The following is an 18,150-nucleotide window of genomic DNA, read 5'->3' as shown; positions in this document are numbered from 1 at the left end:
AAGAAAATATTCACAAAACTCAGAAAGTATGAAGTATGAAAGTATCCCCTATTTGAAATCACAATTTAACATTATGTTCTGAACTAGTTGTCTACCAAACTATCCATGCACATATCAAAGAGCTAGAATACTAAATTAGTTTCACATATTATCACATTGAGAAAAACTTTTAATTTTAGGAAATAACTACTTTATAAGTGAAAATATACACAGCAGGACCTCACAGGAATTCAGTTATTATAACGAAAGCTGAAGACTATAGTGCTTTTTAAGGAATGGCTCTAGCAATTTCTCCAAATATCTACTTTAAATAAAGTCACTGAATCCACTTGTAAATTATTTCCCTTTGGCTGTCTCATTATTCAATATGCTTTCAAGGAACATGGTGATGAAAGAAGAAAAATACCTCTTTCTAACATAACCATACTGGCAAGAACATCAACATTATCAGTATTCAAAGAATGTCTTGGCAGGTTAAACCTTCATAAAAAGAAGGAACACTATCTAATCCAAGATGTCAAAATAGCAATAGTACTTCTCATATTATGTGCAATATGATTGTTTTTTTCTAAAGAAGAAAAAAAATTCCAAAAAAAGATGTCAATATAGTCATGTTTAAATTTTAGGCAAAGGCAAAAAATTCTTCAGAAAAACACATAAAGAATGATAAACATGTTCAAAAGAAAAAGGCCAAGAGCGGAGCAGGACTCAATGTTCAAAGAGATTTATGACATGTGCCATTGCTATTTTGGGAGGTTTAACAATATATTTCAACATTTGAGGCACAACAGTACTAGCAAGAAATAAAAGCATGGAACAATAATTTGTGCTAAGAGAAAAAAACCTGGAAGACAGATTGCTTATTCTAATTTAGTCCTTGATTTCCTTGTATAACAATAGCTAATACTTAATTTTACTATAAAATTTTTTATAATCATACATTACTTTCATGGTATAATACTCTCGACATACTCCAGGGTTTGAATTGCATTTGAAATTACTGAAGGCTATCAAGGGACTTGTGTTTGTTCAATATCAGTTCAGATGTGCTGTCCTCCAAAAATAATAAAATGCAGCATTTTAGAAAATACTACTTTCCATTCTCAAAAGATAATTCCTACACTGATGATCTTATAGTGGTTGGGAAAAATCTACATAAACTTATCCAAAACTCAGAAAATATGAATTTGATTTTAAATACTCACTTCCATTACATGAAGCAGAAATCTTGTTCTATTCTATTTTCTCATACTCAAAACCTTTCTCTTTATAGTTGTTGTTCTTTTAAAAATATATAGTTCCTATCTTCATATTTTACCTTTTTCCACATGTTTTCCCTTCCTGATCACTGACTCTTCTGTCCTTGATCTTTTTTTAACTTGGGCACATTTACCTTTTAATTGCTAAGTGTCCTCTGGATCAAGAGGTCATGGGGTTATTTATACTACAGGACGAGCCTCCGTCCATCAACATCCTGAGGAATCACCGCATGGTACAGCTGGAAGAGATCTCAAGGTATCATGTGGTTGAGCTCTCGGGCCACAGGAACAGGTGGCTGACTAATCTTAATGTTTTTCTTTCTTTTTTGTTTTTTTAAGACGATGAGAGATTTTGATCATAAATATTCTCCCACAGCTTGGCTTAACACAGAATCATCTTAATAACAAGTAAACAGAATAGAGTAGAAAGGCAACTGGATGAAAAAGGGTTCTGACCTCCGTACTATTAATTATCATAAAATATACAACAATTTCTTTGATTACTCTGAGCTTCAGGTTCCTCATACAAATCGAGGATGCTGCCTAACTTATAAAGCTATTACAAGTGTTCTGGAACCTGGAACAGAACTATATAAATGTAACCTAGCATTGAAATGGAAAAACAGGGCAGAGTGTAAAGAGCCTAATTCTGTAGGCATGTTAAGTTTCAAATCCCATCTCAATAATTCAGTAGCTGTGAGACACAAAGTATTAAACCCCTCTAAGTTTAGTTCAAAGGACAACAGCAAATTAATACATCTATGTCACTTATTTGTTGCTGCATTACAGGAGTTGTTTTTTTTTTTTTTTTTTAAGGTTTTATTTATTTATCCATGAGAGAGAGACACACACAGAGAAAAGCAGGCAGAGGGAGAAGCAGGCTTCATGCGGGGAGCCCGATGCGGGACTCGATCCCGGGACCCCAGGATCAATCCCTGGGCCAAAGGCAGGAACTAAACCACTGAGCCACCCAGGGATCCCTATTTCAGGAGTTTAATGCAGCAAGGATATGAGGTAGTACAGCACAGGCCCTCAATAAGCGTTAACTCTCAACACCCCATCAGAGTTCCACACTTCTGCTGTGTGGTTCTGCTCTCCTCTAATTAAGTATTTCAAGTGTATACGTGTAATTTTATGAAAAACAGATAATCAGAAAATATGTTAACTTTTCTTTCCACTAAAATTCATCAAGCAACAAGAATTTCTTAATCATCCTCACTTTGAAAAGTGAGAAGAAATGAGGTAGTTTCCTTAAAAAAAAAAGAAAAACTCTTCCAAAGAAAAAAGTTTATAATAGAAGGTGATGCAGGGAGCCCACTTCTCTCTGTGCCTAGTGTCTCTCATGAATATGTAAATTAAATCTTAAAAATGAATAAATATATATATATTTATTAAAATATATATATATATATAAAATGGAAGGTGAAAAATGTCACTAAATTGTGAACTCCTTAAAGGAGCAGAACATGGTTTACTCATCTTCATATTTAGGAAGTACTCAAACACTTCTTGAATGTCTACTGGCAGAACCACTGATCTTAGAAATTAAGAAATGAAAGGTTCAATCAGATTTCACTTAAATATCAGATAAAGTAAAGATGCTCTTCGTATAATAAAGATAAAACTAAACAAATGTGAGCAAATTTTTGCAAGAAGACTTTACATAACTGATTAATATAAAATACATTGTCCCTTTATAACATCACATACTAAAAAATCTTATAGAAGCGTAATAAAGCTTACCTTGTTATGTATAAACACAATCCTTAACTCAGGTTTAAGTATACCATAGCTTATGAGGAGATCCTGGACCTTTTTTATTTCATCTTTACATTTTTTAGCAGTTGAATAGAACTGCTTTCTTACAGGTAGATTCTTAAACAATTTTAAAACAGTTACAGTTGTACCTGTTGGCAGATAAAAGGAAGGCATATTAGGTACGAAAAGAACTTCACAGATCTTTTAAATCTATATACAACCAGTATTTAACTCCTATCACTGAGGGCTGGTCCTCTCCCAACCCTGGGAACCCAAAGGTGGCTGATCCTTTGCAAGACTCTTCTATTTATACTCGGACTGGCCTGGCTAAGTATGATCTCTTCTGTGTAATCTAAACAAGAATAATCTCATTTCTACCACAGAAGAAAAACATGGGCTCACTAGAATGTCGTATCTTAAGAAATCTGCTGATACTCAAACAACCTGGGAATGACATTTATTCTGCACCTTGAAATACAACATATAGGTGGTATAAGGCAAATATGGTAGCCGTTATTACTCCATAAAAAAAATTATTGCCTGAAATAATATCTAACTGCCTGGTTTAATTCCATCTTCTAAACAACAAATATTCAAAACACAGGATAATCTAACACAAGGATTTTATTAGTCAAGTTATTTAAAAAGTTAAATAATGGTAAAAAAATTATACTGCTTACATATCAGTTTAATAATCAGCTTTTGTTAAAAAAAAAACAACACAAAAAAAAAAAACAACACATGAAATTAGAACTGTATATTTTCTCATGACTGTACTATAAATTTATGTTTTTCAAATACTGAGGAACTTTTAAAACTACCAGTCACCAGCTAATCTGGATTTAGTAAATCAATCTCCTTATGTGATTCTAATAAATGTACTGCCAGCATTGAGAAAGCACTGAGGAATCAAAAATAAATTTCATGTAAAGTTTTTCAACCTTGGCACTACCAGCGTTTGTTTAGGGGGCTGTCCTGTGCGTTGCAGGCTATGTAGCTGCATCCCTGGCTTCTACCCACTAGATGCCAGCAGTACTCAACCCAGTCATGATAAATAAAAATGTCTCCACACATTGCCAAATGTCTCATGGGAGGCAAAATTACCCTTGGTTGAGAATTACTGATTTGCTGTATAGCAACTAGCACTTTTTTAAAAAGTAAAAAAAAGTCTAAAATAGACTAAACAAGAACAGAAAACAGAGTACATCACACATTCTAAGGGTATACACTATATCAAGAATTTTTTGCTTTGATTAGATTTGCATGAACTAGTTTGCTATTTCAATGTATTTCTTACTGTGAATGAAATGAGAAAGGCTGAAAACTTCAACTACTACCTATATGCCAATGACTCTTTAGATAAAAGTTGTAAGAAACACCACACTTTTATCAATCTCTGAAAAAGAAAAACATGGCAATTAAATCATGATACAATTCAATGCCTTAACAACAGTCTTGTGCAACACGTGGACTGGTCACACCAGCCTGTCACTGCTTAGACATTTGTTTTATCCCCACAGGTATGGCAATTTCCTCTGGTGTCTTCATTTTCAACTGAAGCATGTGATAGCAATCCCTCTGTACGTAACCCAGCTTTTTTCACTTATGTCTATTTTCTCTTTTTAGGTCTCATACAGTATTTGTTGTTTTGCAGGAAATTATTTCTGAAACTATTGTTTATTCCTGCAATCAACACATGAATTACCAATAATACACAAAACTCCCTGTCCAAAAAGGATCTGGGGAGGGGGCATTAATTATAAGCCACAACTTGTTTTCAAAGATGTCAGAATGTGACAGAACATGCATCTTAGAATGGACTAAAGTATATATCTGGACCCACGGCATTCAAGTTACATATAAACTGGATGTTCCGAAGCCCCCTCAAACCAACCATGCTCAGACCTGAACTCTTTATTTTCCCCCTTGAGTCTGCTACTTACACCTATTCTCTTTCTCATATGGGCACTGACATCCAACCTTCCCAAGGCAGATAGATATTCTAGACTTAACGGATTCTTCCTTCTACCCCTTAGTGCTTAATTCTTCTAGGCCTATCCATTCTATACTAAAAATCTCTCTCAAATCTATGTCAAGTCCCTTTCCTTCCTTCAAAATTTAGTTCAGGGATCCCTGGGTGGCGCAGCGGTTTAGCGCCTGCCTTTGGCCCAGGGCGCGATCCTGGAGACCCGGGATCGAATCCCATGTCGGGCTCCCGGTGCATGGAGCCTGCTTCTCCCTCTGCCTATGTCTCTGCCTCTCTCTCTCTCTATGTGACTATCACAAATAAATAAAAATTAAAAAAAAAATTTAGTTCAAGAGGACATTTCTTACAAGATATAATTTATGGTAAAAGTTACAAGGTTCTCCTGGTTAATTCTGTAAATAATATATTTGCCTTCTACCTAAAAAGTTTCAGTGGCTGTTGGTTGTAAAGAAGTACAAATTTTTACTTTCAGTTCTAGAAATTTCACTTGGTTCTTTTTTTAGAGTTTCATTTCTCTGCTGAAATTCTCCATCTTATTACCAATTTTAACAATTTTTCCCTCTAAATTCTCTAGCGTAATTGTTTAAGTTCTTGTCTAATTCAAACATCTAGATCATGTTTGTGTTTGCTTATATCAACTATTTTTTTTCTCTTGATTACAGGTCCCATTATCCTTTATGTTGCTCAATATTTTTGTTTTTGCCAGACATTGCATACAAATGAAAAATAAATACTAAAGTAAATATTTCCCTCAGACAAGGCACTTCATTTCCTCTCTCAAGCAGCTGGAGTGACAAGAGGATCTCTTCAATATAAATTAGGAATGTATCTGGGTTGAAGCTGAGCTGTCCCTTTATTTAGCTCAAGTTCACTTTCAGTTTCAAATGTCTTAAGGATGGAACCAGGTCTTTTCCTCTAGCAAGGCTTTGGGATCTAAGCACTACAAGACTTTAAGATCTCTGTCTCTCTAGCTCAGACCCAATTTTCTTTACTACTCTTACTCAGCAGAAGTCCTGATGAGATTTAGCATCTGGGGTGAACCAGCGCTGTGTTTGAGGATTCCCATCCTCCAATCTGTCATGTCAGCTCACATGCGGCTGCTAAAAGTTCAGCTGGTTTCTTCCAGACCTATAAAAGATCCCTTACTCACAACAGACTTGTTCCTTTGCCCACCTATGCCCCCAAAGTCGGTTAATACTCCCAGGGATAGAAGTAGGCACACCAGTCTCTTCTCGTCTAGGAGGGGTTATTTTTCTCTTGAACTTATTCTTCCTACCACCCTCCCACAAGTTTTCATTTAAATTCCAGTTAACATGTAGCATAATATTAGTTTCAGGTATTAAGATTTAGTGATTCATCACTTACATACAACACCCAGTGCTCATCACAAGTGCCCTTCTTAATATCCATCACCTATTTAACCCAACCACCCACTCACTTTCCCTCCAGCAACCCTCAATTTGTCCTGTATGGTAAAGAGTCTGATTTATGGTTTGCCTCTCTCTCTCTCTCTTTCTCTCTTTTTTTGAGATTTTATTTATTTATTCATGAGAGACACAGGGAGAGGCAGAGACACAGGCAGGGGGAGAGGCAGGCTCCCTGCAGGGGAATCCCGATGCGGGACTCGATCCTGGAACTCTGGGACCACAACCGGAGCCAAAGGCAGATGCTCAACTGCTGAGCCACCCGGCTGCCCTTGCCTCTCTCTTTTTTTCCCCACTATGTTCATCTGTTTTGTTTCTTACATCCCACATATGGACGAAATCATATGGTATTTGTCTTATTTGTGACATAGTTCTTCAGTGGGTTTAAAAAAAAATACAAGAGCAGCCCGGGTGGCTCAGCAGTTTAGCTCCGCCTTTGGCCCGGAGCGTGATCCTGGAGACCCGGGATCGAGTCCCACATCGGGCTCCCTGCATGGAGCCTGCTTCTCCCTCTGCCTGTGTCTCTGCCTCTCTCTCTCTCTGTCTCTCATGAATAAATAAAATCTTTAAAAAATAATAAAAATTAAAAAATAAAAAATAAAATACAAGTTTTTAAAAGTATGTGCTCTTTCCCCTCATCATTCTTCTCTTTTTTTTTTTTTTCATCATTCTCTTGCAGCAAGGTTAAACTCCCAGCCCTTCTTCCCTATCATCTTCAAACTCAAATGATAACTTTTCTGAAAAACTCCCTAACCTTCCTCTAGGCAGCTGACAGCTTCTTTTTGCTGTCGTTATTTAGTCAACTGTGTTCTCCACTACTCCGTGAGTTCCTTTAATGCATCTGTGTTCTTCACTAGCTATGACAAATTTAATGGCATATATTGTAGCTGTGGACAGACAGTGGGAAGAAAAGGAGGCAGAAATCAGAAAAGCAAAATATAAATGTGTTTATGAAAAGAAAAGATACCTGTCGGTTTTTAAACATATGTTATACATGAAGGACCACACTACAATTAATCCATATATTAACTAATAAATTGCTTCAGCAGCGAAGATGTTCTATCAGAGCGAACTGAGAATTACTACTCAGCCAAGAATTATATATGTTTGAACAAAAACTTAATGACAGAAAACTTTGCTGTTTCTAAATTAAATGTGTACCCTTAATAAAAGTACCTAGTCATTTTGGCCAATAGGGAGGAGGCCCTAGTATACTATCATATTTTACAAAAGAACAGCTCACCTCTCTAACTTTAGCACATTCTACCAGAATTAAACTGCAGTCCTATAGTATGCTCCCTGTTATATTTTTACATGACCCTATGTTATGCCACTTATAAATGCAGCTATTTATATTCCTAATGTAAAGAGGTACAGTTACTTGAATATATTAAACTCCTCTTAAACCATTTAATGAGTAAAGTTCATTCTCCAGATGAAAAAAATCTTTCAATACATGCACAATCATACCTAGCAGGGATTTTAAAAGAACATGATGCTCTACTCTAATAACAGGGTAAGGAAAGGGAACTACCCTGATTAGTTTAAATATACCACTTTTGATATCTGAGAAATTCCTAAGGCAGAAGTACTAGGAGGTGTTAAAAGAACTTGTCCAGGAGGGTAAATCAATTTAGAAAGCTTATACTGATTAGGGTAAAAGAAACAGAAGTAGTGAAAGAAAAAAGATAGGATTAAAACAAATAATTTAGTAAGTTACTGATAAAAGCTGGGGACTTACTTTTACATTGTTGATTTTTAAAATGTCTTAAAATAGAAGTGAACAGAAGGGCAATTTAAAATGACATACTGTTAAGCACGTATATCATTTTAAATGGCTAAAGTAATCCATAAAACAAATACCTACACCCAGAAAAACCAGAACTGGAATCTCTAGTAAACTATTTTTAAACATTTTAAATATATATATTTTAAAGAGGTAACAGATTTTCCAATGCCTAAAAAAGATTTTGCTGTAAGCTGTCCCTACATCTAGGGACAGTTAGGCTGTCTCCAGGTGTCATTATCCAATCAGATGACATGAGGAGTAACTGCTAAGCAAGGATTTTCATACCACTGCAGAAATTAATCTACAAGAACCCTAAATGTACAGGTATTTAATTAGGATGGTTGTACTGTAGTTTTATCTTACACAGAAAATATTTAAATGGAAGTTGAATGACAGCTGGTGGTGAAATGTGAGTCTGTGATTTAATCACTCAAAAACTATCAGCACTAGGGCAATATGAATGTAAAAAGGCTTCTGAAAGTGTTTACAGATTTCTATAACATGCCCATCTATAACAATTTGAAACAAGAGCTTGATTGTTGCTTTTCAAGCCAATCACCTATAATTAGAGGAGATAACAATGAATCATGAAAGGCATTTACTAGTTTTACAACATGACCTTCCAAGTATATTGTTTCTCAAGATAAAAGGAATATGCTTTTTTATAAAAAGGTTCATTTATTGGCTGCAGAAATTCTTTATGCATACCTAATCTCAATGAAAGTAGAAGACAGGTCAGAAAAAAAAAGAAATCAATCAGCAAATGGGCAAAGATCAGAGGGATCCATATTTAAATATTGCTCTCTCACAGTTCCCATGGAGATGAACATAGGAAAGCATGAGGAGTATGAGTGATACAGAGTAACAGGCCATCCAGATTAGATTGGATACTACTAAGATAAAAATAAATACATTCAAGTTTTATAAGGTGACTAGATTACTTCAAAGTACTCTACTGGATAGCCACTCAAATATCTCCTAATGGTTTCTTAATGTGAACTCCTAAAAATTGGGGTTATTAGAGCATTTCTAGAAAGGGACCATATTAAAAAAATATGCTTTCTCTTTCCTAATCTTCAATACATAAAATAATCACAGTCTATTATTTTTAATTGAAATATGTACAGTATTATTATATATCAAATTAAACACCTACTAAATGAGCTCATTTTTATTAACTGAATAAATGAGAAAAAAGTGTTTTCTGAGGTGTTCTTATTAACTCTTTCCTTTATGTGGGTATAAAAATATTATTTCTTAATAAGCATAAATAATTAGTAACTAATTTGAAGATTTACAAAATAATAAAGTGAATCTGGTTATCAGTATTAAGATACAAGAAAATATATTTCAATGAAAAAATGGTAATCATTAAAAATATAAATCCAATACTTTAATGTTAAAATTAGGAGACTACAGAAAAAATATAGTACTTTAATAAATTACAACAGAAACACAAAATTAAAAAATGAATTTATAATACTAATTGGAAGAGAAGGGAAAACAGCAACAAAAAAACACAAGTTCCTTTCAGATCAAATAATTCTTTTGAACATGACTCTAAGGTCATATCTTCAACATTCTCCCAATTTTAAACATTCCATTATGAGAAGTTAGCAGTATGAAAAACATGAAGGGAGATGCATGAAACTCCTTGAGTTTTTCTTTTTCCTTATAATAGTAAGAGATTTTCTTTTGCCTTATAATAGTGGCAGAACTTAAAAATATAAGATGTCAATTAAAATGTGGTAAAATTACAAGTGTATAAAACACTATAGAAATGTATTACAAACAACAATAATTGATATATTTATTTGCTTCAAATAATACAGAAAGAAGAAGTAGGTGAGGGTATTAGATGAAACAGTATCAGCAATGAGTTGACAACTGCTGAAACTGAGCAATGGCAGACAATTCTATTGCACATACATTTGAAGTTTTCCACAAATAAATATATTTTAATTATTTATTTAATCATAGTATCTTGATGGTATGGTTTATTAGCAATGATTACCAAGTCAATGTTTTAGGCATTTCAATAAAATATCATCCTTCACATATAAAGAAGACACTAGTGATCCAACAATAGTAAAATAATTGCTCTTACAGTTTTTACAGAAGGGTAACTAATCCATAGTTTTGTCCTAAGTCTTTTACACAGTTCCTCTTGAGAACACCTCTAAGTATTTAAGAGATTGGTGACTAACATAAAGATTGAATATTCACTTGAAAGTAAACTAGGCTTTATCAAGACCAAACCTGAAGCAGTGCATTTAAGCAGTAACAGTATTTTAAAAATAAACAAAACATGAAAGGCAAAGATACATAGCTACTCTCTTACCTTGACCAAGATGTGAAGGTTTCTGAGAAATTATGTGGCCACTACCATCTAAAACATACTGGGTGCTAAAATTATCAGAAGCAGTTCTTGTAGTAATTAAAACCTGGAATATAAAAAAATATATATATTATTTTAGGTATTGCAGTGGTTTCATCATCAAATTAGATTATAGTAATTATACATTTACTTAAGATTGAAAAAAGTTTTACTTGTTAAGCTCTTATGACCACTTCTGTAATATTCCCTTAGTTATACTAATAATAGGGCACCATATATATATATATATATATATTTTTTTTTTATTTTACAGGGCAAAATATTTTTATTTTGAGCATTTAACTTTAGTTAAAATACTCATACACAAATCAGTATCTGAAATGACTATTTGTAATATATAACTTATATCTGTAAAACCAAGTATTTTATTTACATTAGAGAAACTTGCTTTTAAAAGACACCATATACTTGTTTTATAAAAATCCTTTTGTAAAAAGATAATTCCCTCCTTTTTCATATTCTGTATAAACCTGCACTTCAAGCTAAGTGAAATAAAAGTCAATCAGTGAAAGACAATTATCCTATGATCTCACTCATATGTGGAATTTAAAAAACAAAACAGAGGATCATGGGGGAAAAGAGGAAAAAATAAAACAAGACAAAATCAGAGAGAGAAACAAATCATAAGAGACTCTTAATCATAGGGAACGAATAGGGTCCCTGGAGTGGGGAGAGGGGAGGGGATGGAGTAACTGAGTGATGGATATTAAGGAGGGCACGTGATGTGATGCACACTGGGTATTATTTAAGACTGATGAGGGATCCCTGGGTGGCTCAGTGGTTTGGCACCTGCCTTTGGCCCAGGGTGCGATCCTGGAGTCCCAGAATCGAGTCCCACGTCAGGCTCCTGGCATGGAGCCTGCTTCTCCCTCTGCCTGTGTCTCTGCCTCTCTCTATCATGAATAAATAAATTTTAAAAAATCTTTAAAAAAAAAAAAACTGATGAATCACTGATCTCAACCTCTGAAGCCAATAATATATATGTTAATCAACTGAATTTAAATAAAATTTTAAAAACTGCACTTGTCTTTCAAGCTAATGATTGGAAAGAACAAAATATATAAATCGTACACATTTATTTATGAATAATTTTTCTTAAAACCAACTTATGAATGATTTAAATGTAAATTTTCATTAATTGGAAAAAACTTTAGCTTGAAGACATGTATGTATAAGAAAGGATTTCACTGACCATAAAAATATCTCCTAAGATGTTAGGCACAGAAATATAAATTTAAGAAGTCTACATTTAGGGTGCTTGGGTGGCTCAGTCCGTCAAGCATCTGCCTTCAGCTCAGGTTCTGATCTCAGGGTTCTGGATGGCGCCAGCTTCAGGCTCCCTGCTTGGCGACAAGTCCGCTTGTCCCTCTCCCTCAGCCCCTGCCCCTGTCTGTGCTCTCTCTCTCTCAAATAAATGAAATATTTAAAAAAAAATAAGAATGTCTACATTATTCCGAGCTACCCTTACCTACAGCTTTTTGTTTACTTATTTTGTGAGATTAGCAAGAGAGTAAAACAATAGTAAATGAATGATTCCACTATCAGAAAATACCACACTTGGGGAGTGGGATGTTCTAAGAAAGCACAGTGGATTCAGAAAAAGGTAGCCTCCTCACACATTTTGGGAGCACCGATGACACAAAATTGGGAGCAGTATTTCTTGGCCATTCTTGTACTCAGCAGAGCCGACTGCGTAATTTAGGAAGAAGCCACAAAGATCCAGCTCCATTGCTGAGACTCATCTAGATTCAGGTGGATCTACAGAAGATTCGATGGTTCTGCTACCTCATCTTAACTGTGATCTGATTTGCAGTAGGCCATATGGCTAGAGAACATGAGGGTAACATACAGGAAATAGCAGTCACCCCAAAATGGCTTCTCTAGCTCACGGACTAGTATGATCTACTAGAGTCTCTCTGAGGGTAACGTCCATCAAACCCCTACCGGGGGCACTGCCTCAAGCTGCCATTTCTATAAAAACCTTTCTCCAAAAAAGCTGCACCTAAAACAAAGTTGTGAGCTTCCATATAATCTTAAAGAACTCTTCTGCTTCTTCTAAAAATATATTCCATGGTTCAAAAGTCATATCATTTTAAAAGTTTTCCTGATAACTAATCTTCATCTTCCCTGCTATATCCCAACTCTGTTCTGTCCGGTAATGATTTTTTTCTGGCCAAGCCTAAAACAAAAACTACAAAAAATTTATTTGCCTCTAATTTAATTATTCTATGATTATCTCTTTAAAAACAATCCTACGTTTATCCAACAGCTTCTCAAAAATGCCAAGGTCAACTGATTTCTATTTCTCCTCTCCAAAGGGCTAGCCACCTAGCCACCTAACCTAAAGTTGGTGTGATTGAGCAAAAGTAGCCCCGGAACTCTGAGTTCTAGTACTAACTATACCAGTGGCTTGTTAGATGGTCCTGAATAAACGATAACTCTATCATCTTTAAGGGGAGGGCAATGGTAAGATGAAAATGATGCCAATACTTTGTTAAGGTTACATGGCTTTTTGTTTTAACTACTCTCAAAGCATTTTATAGTTATCAGCTTCTTCATCCTTTAAACATGTTAAAAATGAACATCCTCCAACCTAGATGAACTGATATACTAAAACGGAAATAGGATCTTAGTGGTTATACTGCAGTATTTGTAAGAAAGCAAAAAATAGAATATATTATTTTCTAACAATTTTTTTAAAAATTAGAATGTGTAGGGTGCGATGAAAATCTATTTCAATAGGAAATGCTTTGCAATTCATTGTGAAAGACAGTGAAGGATAAGACAGAAGCATGTTTCACAAATTCATGAAATACAATGTGTTCCTCAGAGGAAGGAATCGTATTTCAAGAGTTCATTTCATCATATGACCCTGTGTCCTGGGCAGGAAACCTTTTTTTGGACCAGGCACAAGCTTAGAACGTGCTAGTTCAGCAGCAGCTAACATACTAGAGCCTGTAGTAACTCTACCATCAGATGCATCTCCAATATTACAGATTATTACTTGTGCTTCTTACTAGAGACATTAATGAATTGTGGCAGAATCAATCTAGTGGTCAAGAGAACTAAATAAATTTATTCTAAGAATTTTAAAAGGAGTTTATTTTAAAACGTAAAGTTTTTAGAAGTTCTCAGAGAACCTTACAGATCATGTATCAATTATTAAAAACTGACTTTTTGGTCCAGTTATTGAATTTCAAGGAATTTTAATACTAACACCAAGTTACATTACATACTAGCATTTGAACTTTAAATAAGTGTAATTTTTTCAATGTTTTAGATAAAACTAAATTTAAAACTTAGGATACATCCTGTTAATTCATGCAAAAATCTTGTCTTGACAAAAATTCATTTAGGGTAATTATACTAAAGTTTTTTACTTTTTGGCTGACTTATGGATGAATACTTTGCCAAAGAAATAGGAAACTGAAAACTAAGGTAAATGGTCTTCATGATTCAGCTGAAATATTAATTTTACCTGGATCACTGACGTGTCTTTTTCTTTCGGTGTGTGAATATGCCTGCCTACGCATCCTTGTACACTACTATAAGAGCTCTGACTTCAGAACCTTCTTCTGGATAATTCACCGTAAGACACTAACTCTTGGCTCTGGCTTTTCTCCTTTCTACAGAGTTCTATTACCTGTGAAGAGGCTGCACTTAGAAAGCAGGATACCCCACTGCTTGGAAAACTCCTTTGCCTATTCTAATTAAAGCTTTACCACCATGGCTTTAAAGAACACAGGAGGTACCCTACACTAAGGAACAGGAGGGAGAAACTATCAAAATGATGCTAGGGGCTTCCTCCTACCTTTTTACAGCTATGGCAGCCCACAAATAAGGAAGTCCCAACTTTCAATTTCAAAACAGAAGGACAAAGCTTCTCATTCCACCCCCTTTAAGCCATGGAGGTTTAATGGAATGTAAAACAAAAACAAACATGCTTATCATGTAATCTCATCACAAAATTATGTATAATGAACTTGATAGATCAGAATAATACCCAGCACATTGTAGCCACTTAAAAGGTGGATGAATGAATCAGTCAACATGAATGTTATGCAGAGAATGGCTCTGTTACTTTTTCAGAGGGAAAAACAAGAGAAAATAATAAACTTATACTATAGAATAAAGACCTTTTATGTGAAATAGAAGGAATTTACCTAGGAATGTCTATTATTAGAAAGGATTTCCCAAAAATGGTGAATAGTCTGCACAAACTTTGAAAAGTAAGGTGAAATACTGCCTGCCAACAAAGAAATGAACAAGTCTGATGATTTTTATCAACTTGATAGAAGTGCATACTACTTTTCACATTCAAGTCCAGAGTGAAAATAACTTTCATCTATAGGGAACATGATTGTATCAAAAATACTTTCATATGTATTATTTCATTCGACCTTCAAATCATTATCACCCTCAATGACTCAGAAAAGTTAACCTGCTTTTTATGCCTTTGGCCAAGTCTCTTTTTCAAACACTTGGGAATGAGAATTAGATTAGGGTTCTGATTCTTTTTTCAGAGTTTGTTCTGATTTTAAGAGAATAAAACTGTTTGGTATTTCTCCTAAAACTAAGGTATAATTTAGCCTCCATTTAAAATCCAGTTGAGGGGGATCCCTGGGTGGCGCAGCGGTTTGGCGCCTGCCTTTGGCCCAGGGTGCGATCCTGGAGACCCGGGATCGAATCCCACGTTGGGCTCCCGGTGCATGGAGCCTGCTTCTCCCTCTGCCTATGTCTCTGCCTCTCTCTCTCTCTCTCTCTCTCTCTCTCTCTCTCTGTGTGACTATCATAAATAAATAAAAATTTAAAAAAATAAAATGAAATAAAATAAAATCCAGTTGAGGGAATCCCTGGGTGGCTTAGAAGTTTGGCGCCTGCCGTCAGCCCAGGGTGTGATCCTGGAGTCCCAGGATTGAGTCCCACATCGGGTTCCCTGTGTGGAGCCTGCTTCTCCTTCTGCCTGCGTCTCTGCCTGCCTCTCTCTCTCATTCTCTCTGTGTGTATGTGTGTGTCTTTCATAGATAAATAAATAAAATCTTAAAAAAAAAATAATCCAGTTGAAAAAATCTTATGACTTTCTTAAACATTTCTTTGGAAGGGAAAAAGATCATTTTTAATACAATGTATGTAAAAAGTCAACCTAAAAGAAATACCTTTTTTACATGTTTTATTATGTGGTAAGAATATATACAAAATCTTCACAAAAATTTTACAAACAGGTCAAAACAGAATTTTCACTATCTCTAGCTCATTCCAGTCAGTATCACTGCTCTATAAATAACAAATTTCAAGAGAAGTTACACTTGATGATGTGATTTTAAAGAAAATCATATCAATTCGTGTCTGATAACATCTATTATAAATTAGGAAAGCAGTAATTCCACTTTTAAATCCCAACAGGATACTCCGTGGGTATAAAAACATTTTACTCCTTTGTACTAGTTAATTCTAAGACTGGAAGTCATTTTAGGGGTGGCTGGGTGGCTCAGTTGGCTTACTGTCTGCCTTGGGCTCGGGTCACGATCTCAGGGACTTGGTATTAAGCCCCACAGTGGGCTCCCTGCTGAGTGGGGAGTTTGATTCTCCCTCTGCTCCTCCCCCTACTTGTTCTCTATCTCAAATAAACAAACAAACAAATAAATACATAAAATCTAAAAATAAAACAAAACTGGAAGTCATCTTAAAATTGACAAATTAGGAAAGATGCCCATTCTTCTAAAGTATATCAATAAAGAATATAGAGTTAGATGTGTTTTAAATTCCTCCAGCCAATTTTGCTAAGAGGCTACTTAATTTTTTTTATAATTAAAATTAATATCTTTAAAGTAATCTAATAAAAATAATTTCAACAATCAGAATTTTGGATGATAGCTGTTTAGCAATATGACAAAATTATATTCCAGTTACATATCATCAATCTACTGTTTCTGAGATGATTTACATCAATATGACTTTAAATTTATCTGCATCAGTTAGTCTTGGCAGATAAAATAACCAAACCACTAATTTTTATTATGTAGATGTAATCTCTGCCCAAAGATTTTCAAGATAAATTGGAGTCTTTAAAATAAACATGCAACTTTGTTGTTGTTGTTGTTTTTTAAGATTTTATCTATTTGAGAGACAGTGAGTGAGAGGGAGAGAGAAAGGGAGAAATAATTTGAAGCAGACTGCACTGAGCACAGACTCCAATGCAGGGCTTCATCCCACAGCTGTGAGAACATGACTTGAGCTGAAACTAACAGTCTGAGCCACCCCAAAAATGCAACTTCTATATATATGAAATTTGTTCTGAGTGAAAAATATTCCTCAAATTTAAAAATGAATTTTTCTCCCCAAAAAGTACTCATTAACAGTAATTCCTAAATAACAATTTTTTAAAATCTAACTGACCTTACAGTATTTCTGAAATACTATTCAGAATCCTCCCACCTAAGTTTCAACTTGACTACTCCTTGATACCATCTATTGAACTTACCACTGAGGCCTGAGTATATTCATTATTTTAATAAGAGGTATTTCTAAACTAATATATACCTCTCTAACCATACTGGTAAGAAGGCAGCATGACCTACTGTGAAAAGCTCATGATATTGGAATTGAGTTCTCGGTTTTGTCACATTAAATGACCCTATATAGATCACAATTTTTGTATTCCATTTACTACGCTGTGCACAGTTATTCTAAAGTAAACTACTTAGCACAGCACCCTGCATACAATTAAATAGTAGCGGACTGATTATTAGACTATGTTTCAAAGCTGGAGTACGAAGTCCTGGCATTTGGCATCACAAGACCCAAGTATCTTCATCAGTAATATGAGGAGACAACAATAGAAGACCTACATTTTACGGCGGCTGGCCCACAGCACAGATTGAGGGAAACCAGTGAGCAGGAAGTTCCCTGGGGACACTCCCAAGATCACTTGGGAGGAAAGAAAAGAAGTGGGGCTCTGCAGTCACAAACAAGAGCTCGGCTGACCTTTGGGGGGAGGGGGTCATCCTGGACTGCATGGCAGGGCAGAGTTGTTCTGGACTGGAACAGCACGCTTATAACCCCTCATCAGTCAGCCACTGGATGCAGCTGCTGTCCAGCTGAAGTGAGGGCAATCTCCAGACAGAGACTAAGCTTTGGGCAGTCAGTCACCAATACTTGGCAACTTGGGGAACAGGTACTCAGTCCCGACAGGGGAATCAGCAGTGAACCAGGGTCCACGACTACAGGATCCCTTCCAGTTCTAGACTTTTTGATACTGCTTTAGTTTTCAGAAAACAGTCAAACCCAAATCATAAAATCTGTGACAAAATAACATATACTTTAAGACTGCATTTAGATCAAGTTCAACAACAGGTGGAACTAATATATACTGACAGAAGTCAGAAAGCTGTTACCTATTGGGAGGCAGCATAGGAGAACTTTTGGGGGCTCACCACAGTATGTATCTTGACCTGGAGTACACATATGTAAAACATACACACGCATCTACGTGTGCTTTGGCCAAAGATTTACAAGAAAAGAGATTACATAAAATG

General features: G+C 35.2%; 1 protein-coding gene across 13 annotated transcripts in view; it reads right to left on the bottom strand.

Annotated features, from left to right (window-relative positions):
* Nucleotides 1–18,150, bottom strand: part of PMS1 (PMS1 homolog 1, mismatch repair system component) — a 107,318-nt gene that overhangs the window by 53,816 nt on the left and 35,352 nt on the right. For all 13 annotated transcript variants that reach the window (XM_038585133.1, XM_038585127.1, XM_038585129.1 and 10 more), the window contains 2 exons: nt 10,559–10,661; nt 3,003–3,166 (listed from right to left, as the gene is read on the bottom strand). In XM_038585133.1, coding sequence (XP_038441061.1) covers nt 3,003–3,166; nt 10,559–10,661 — 267 coding nt within the window. The remainder of the gene's footprint in view (nt 1–3,002; nt 3,167–10,558; nt 10,662–18,150) is intronic.

This window comes from Canis lupus, chromosome 37, assembly GCF_011100685.1.
Source record: "Canis lupus familiaris isolate Mischka breed German Shepherd chromosome 37, alternate assembly UU_Cfam_GSD_1.0, whole genome shotgun sequence".
Lineage (NCBI taxonomy): Eukaryota > Metazoa > Chordata > Mammalia > Carnivora > Canidae > Canis > Canis lupus.
This window is presented reverse-complemented; position numbering and strand designations above follow the sequence as displayed.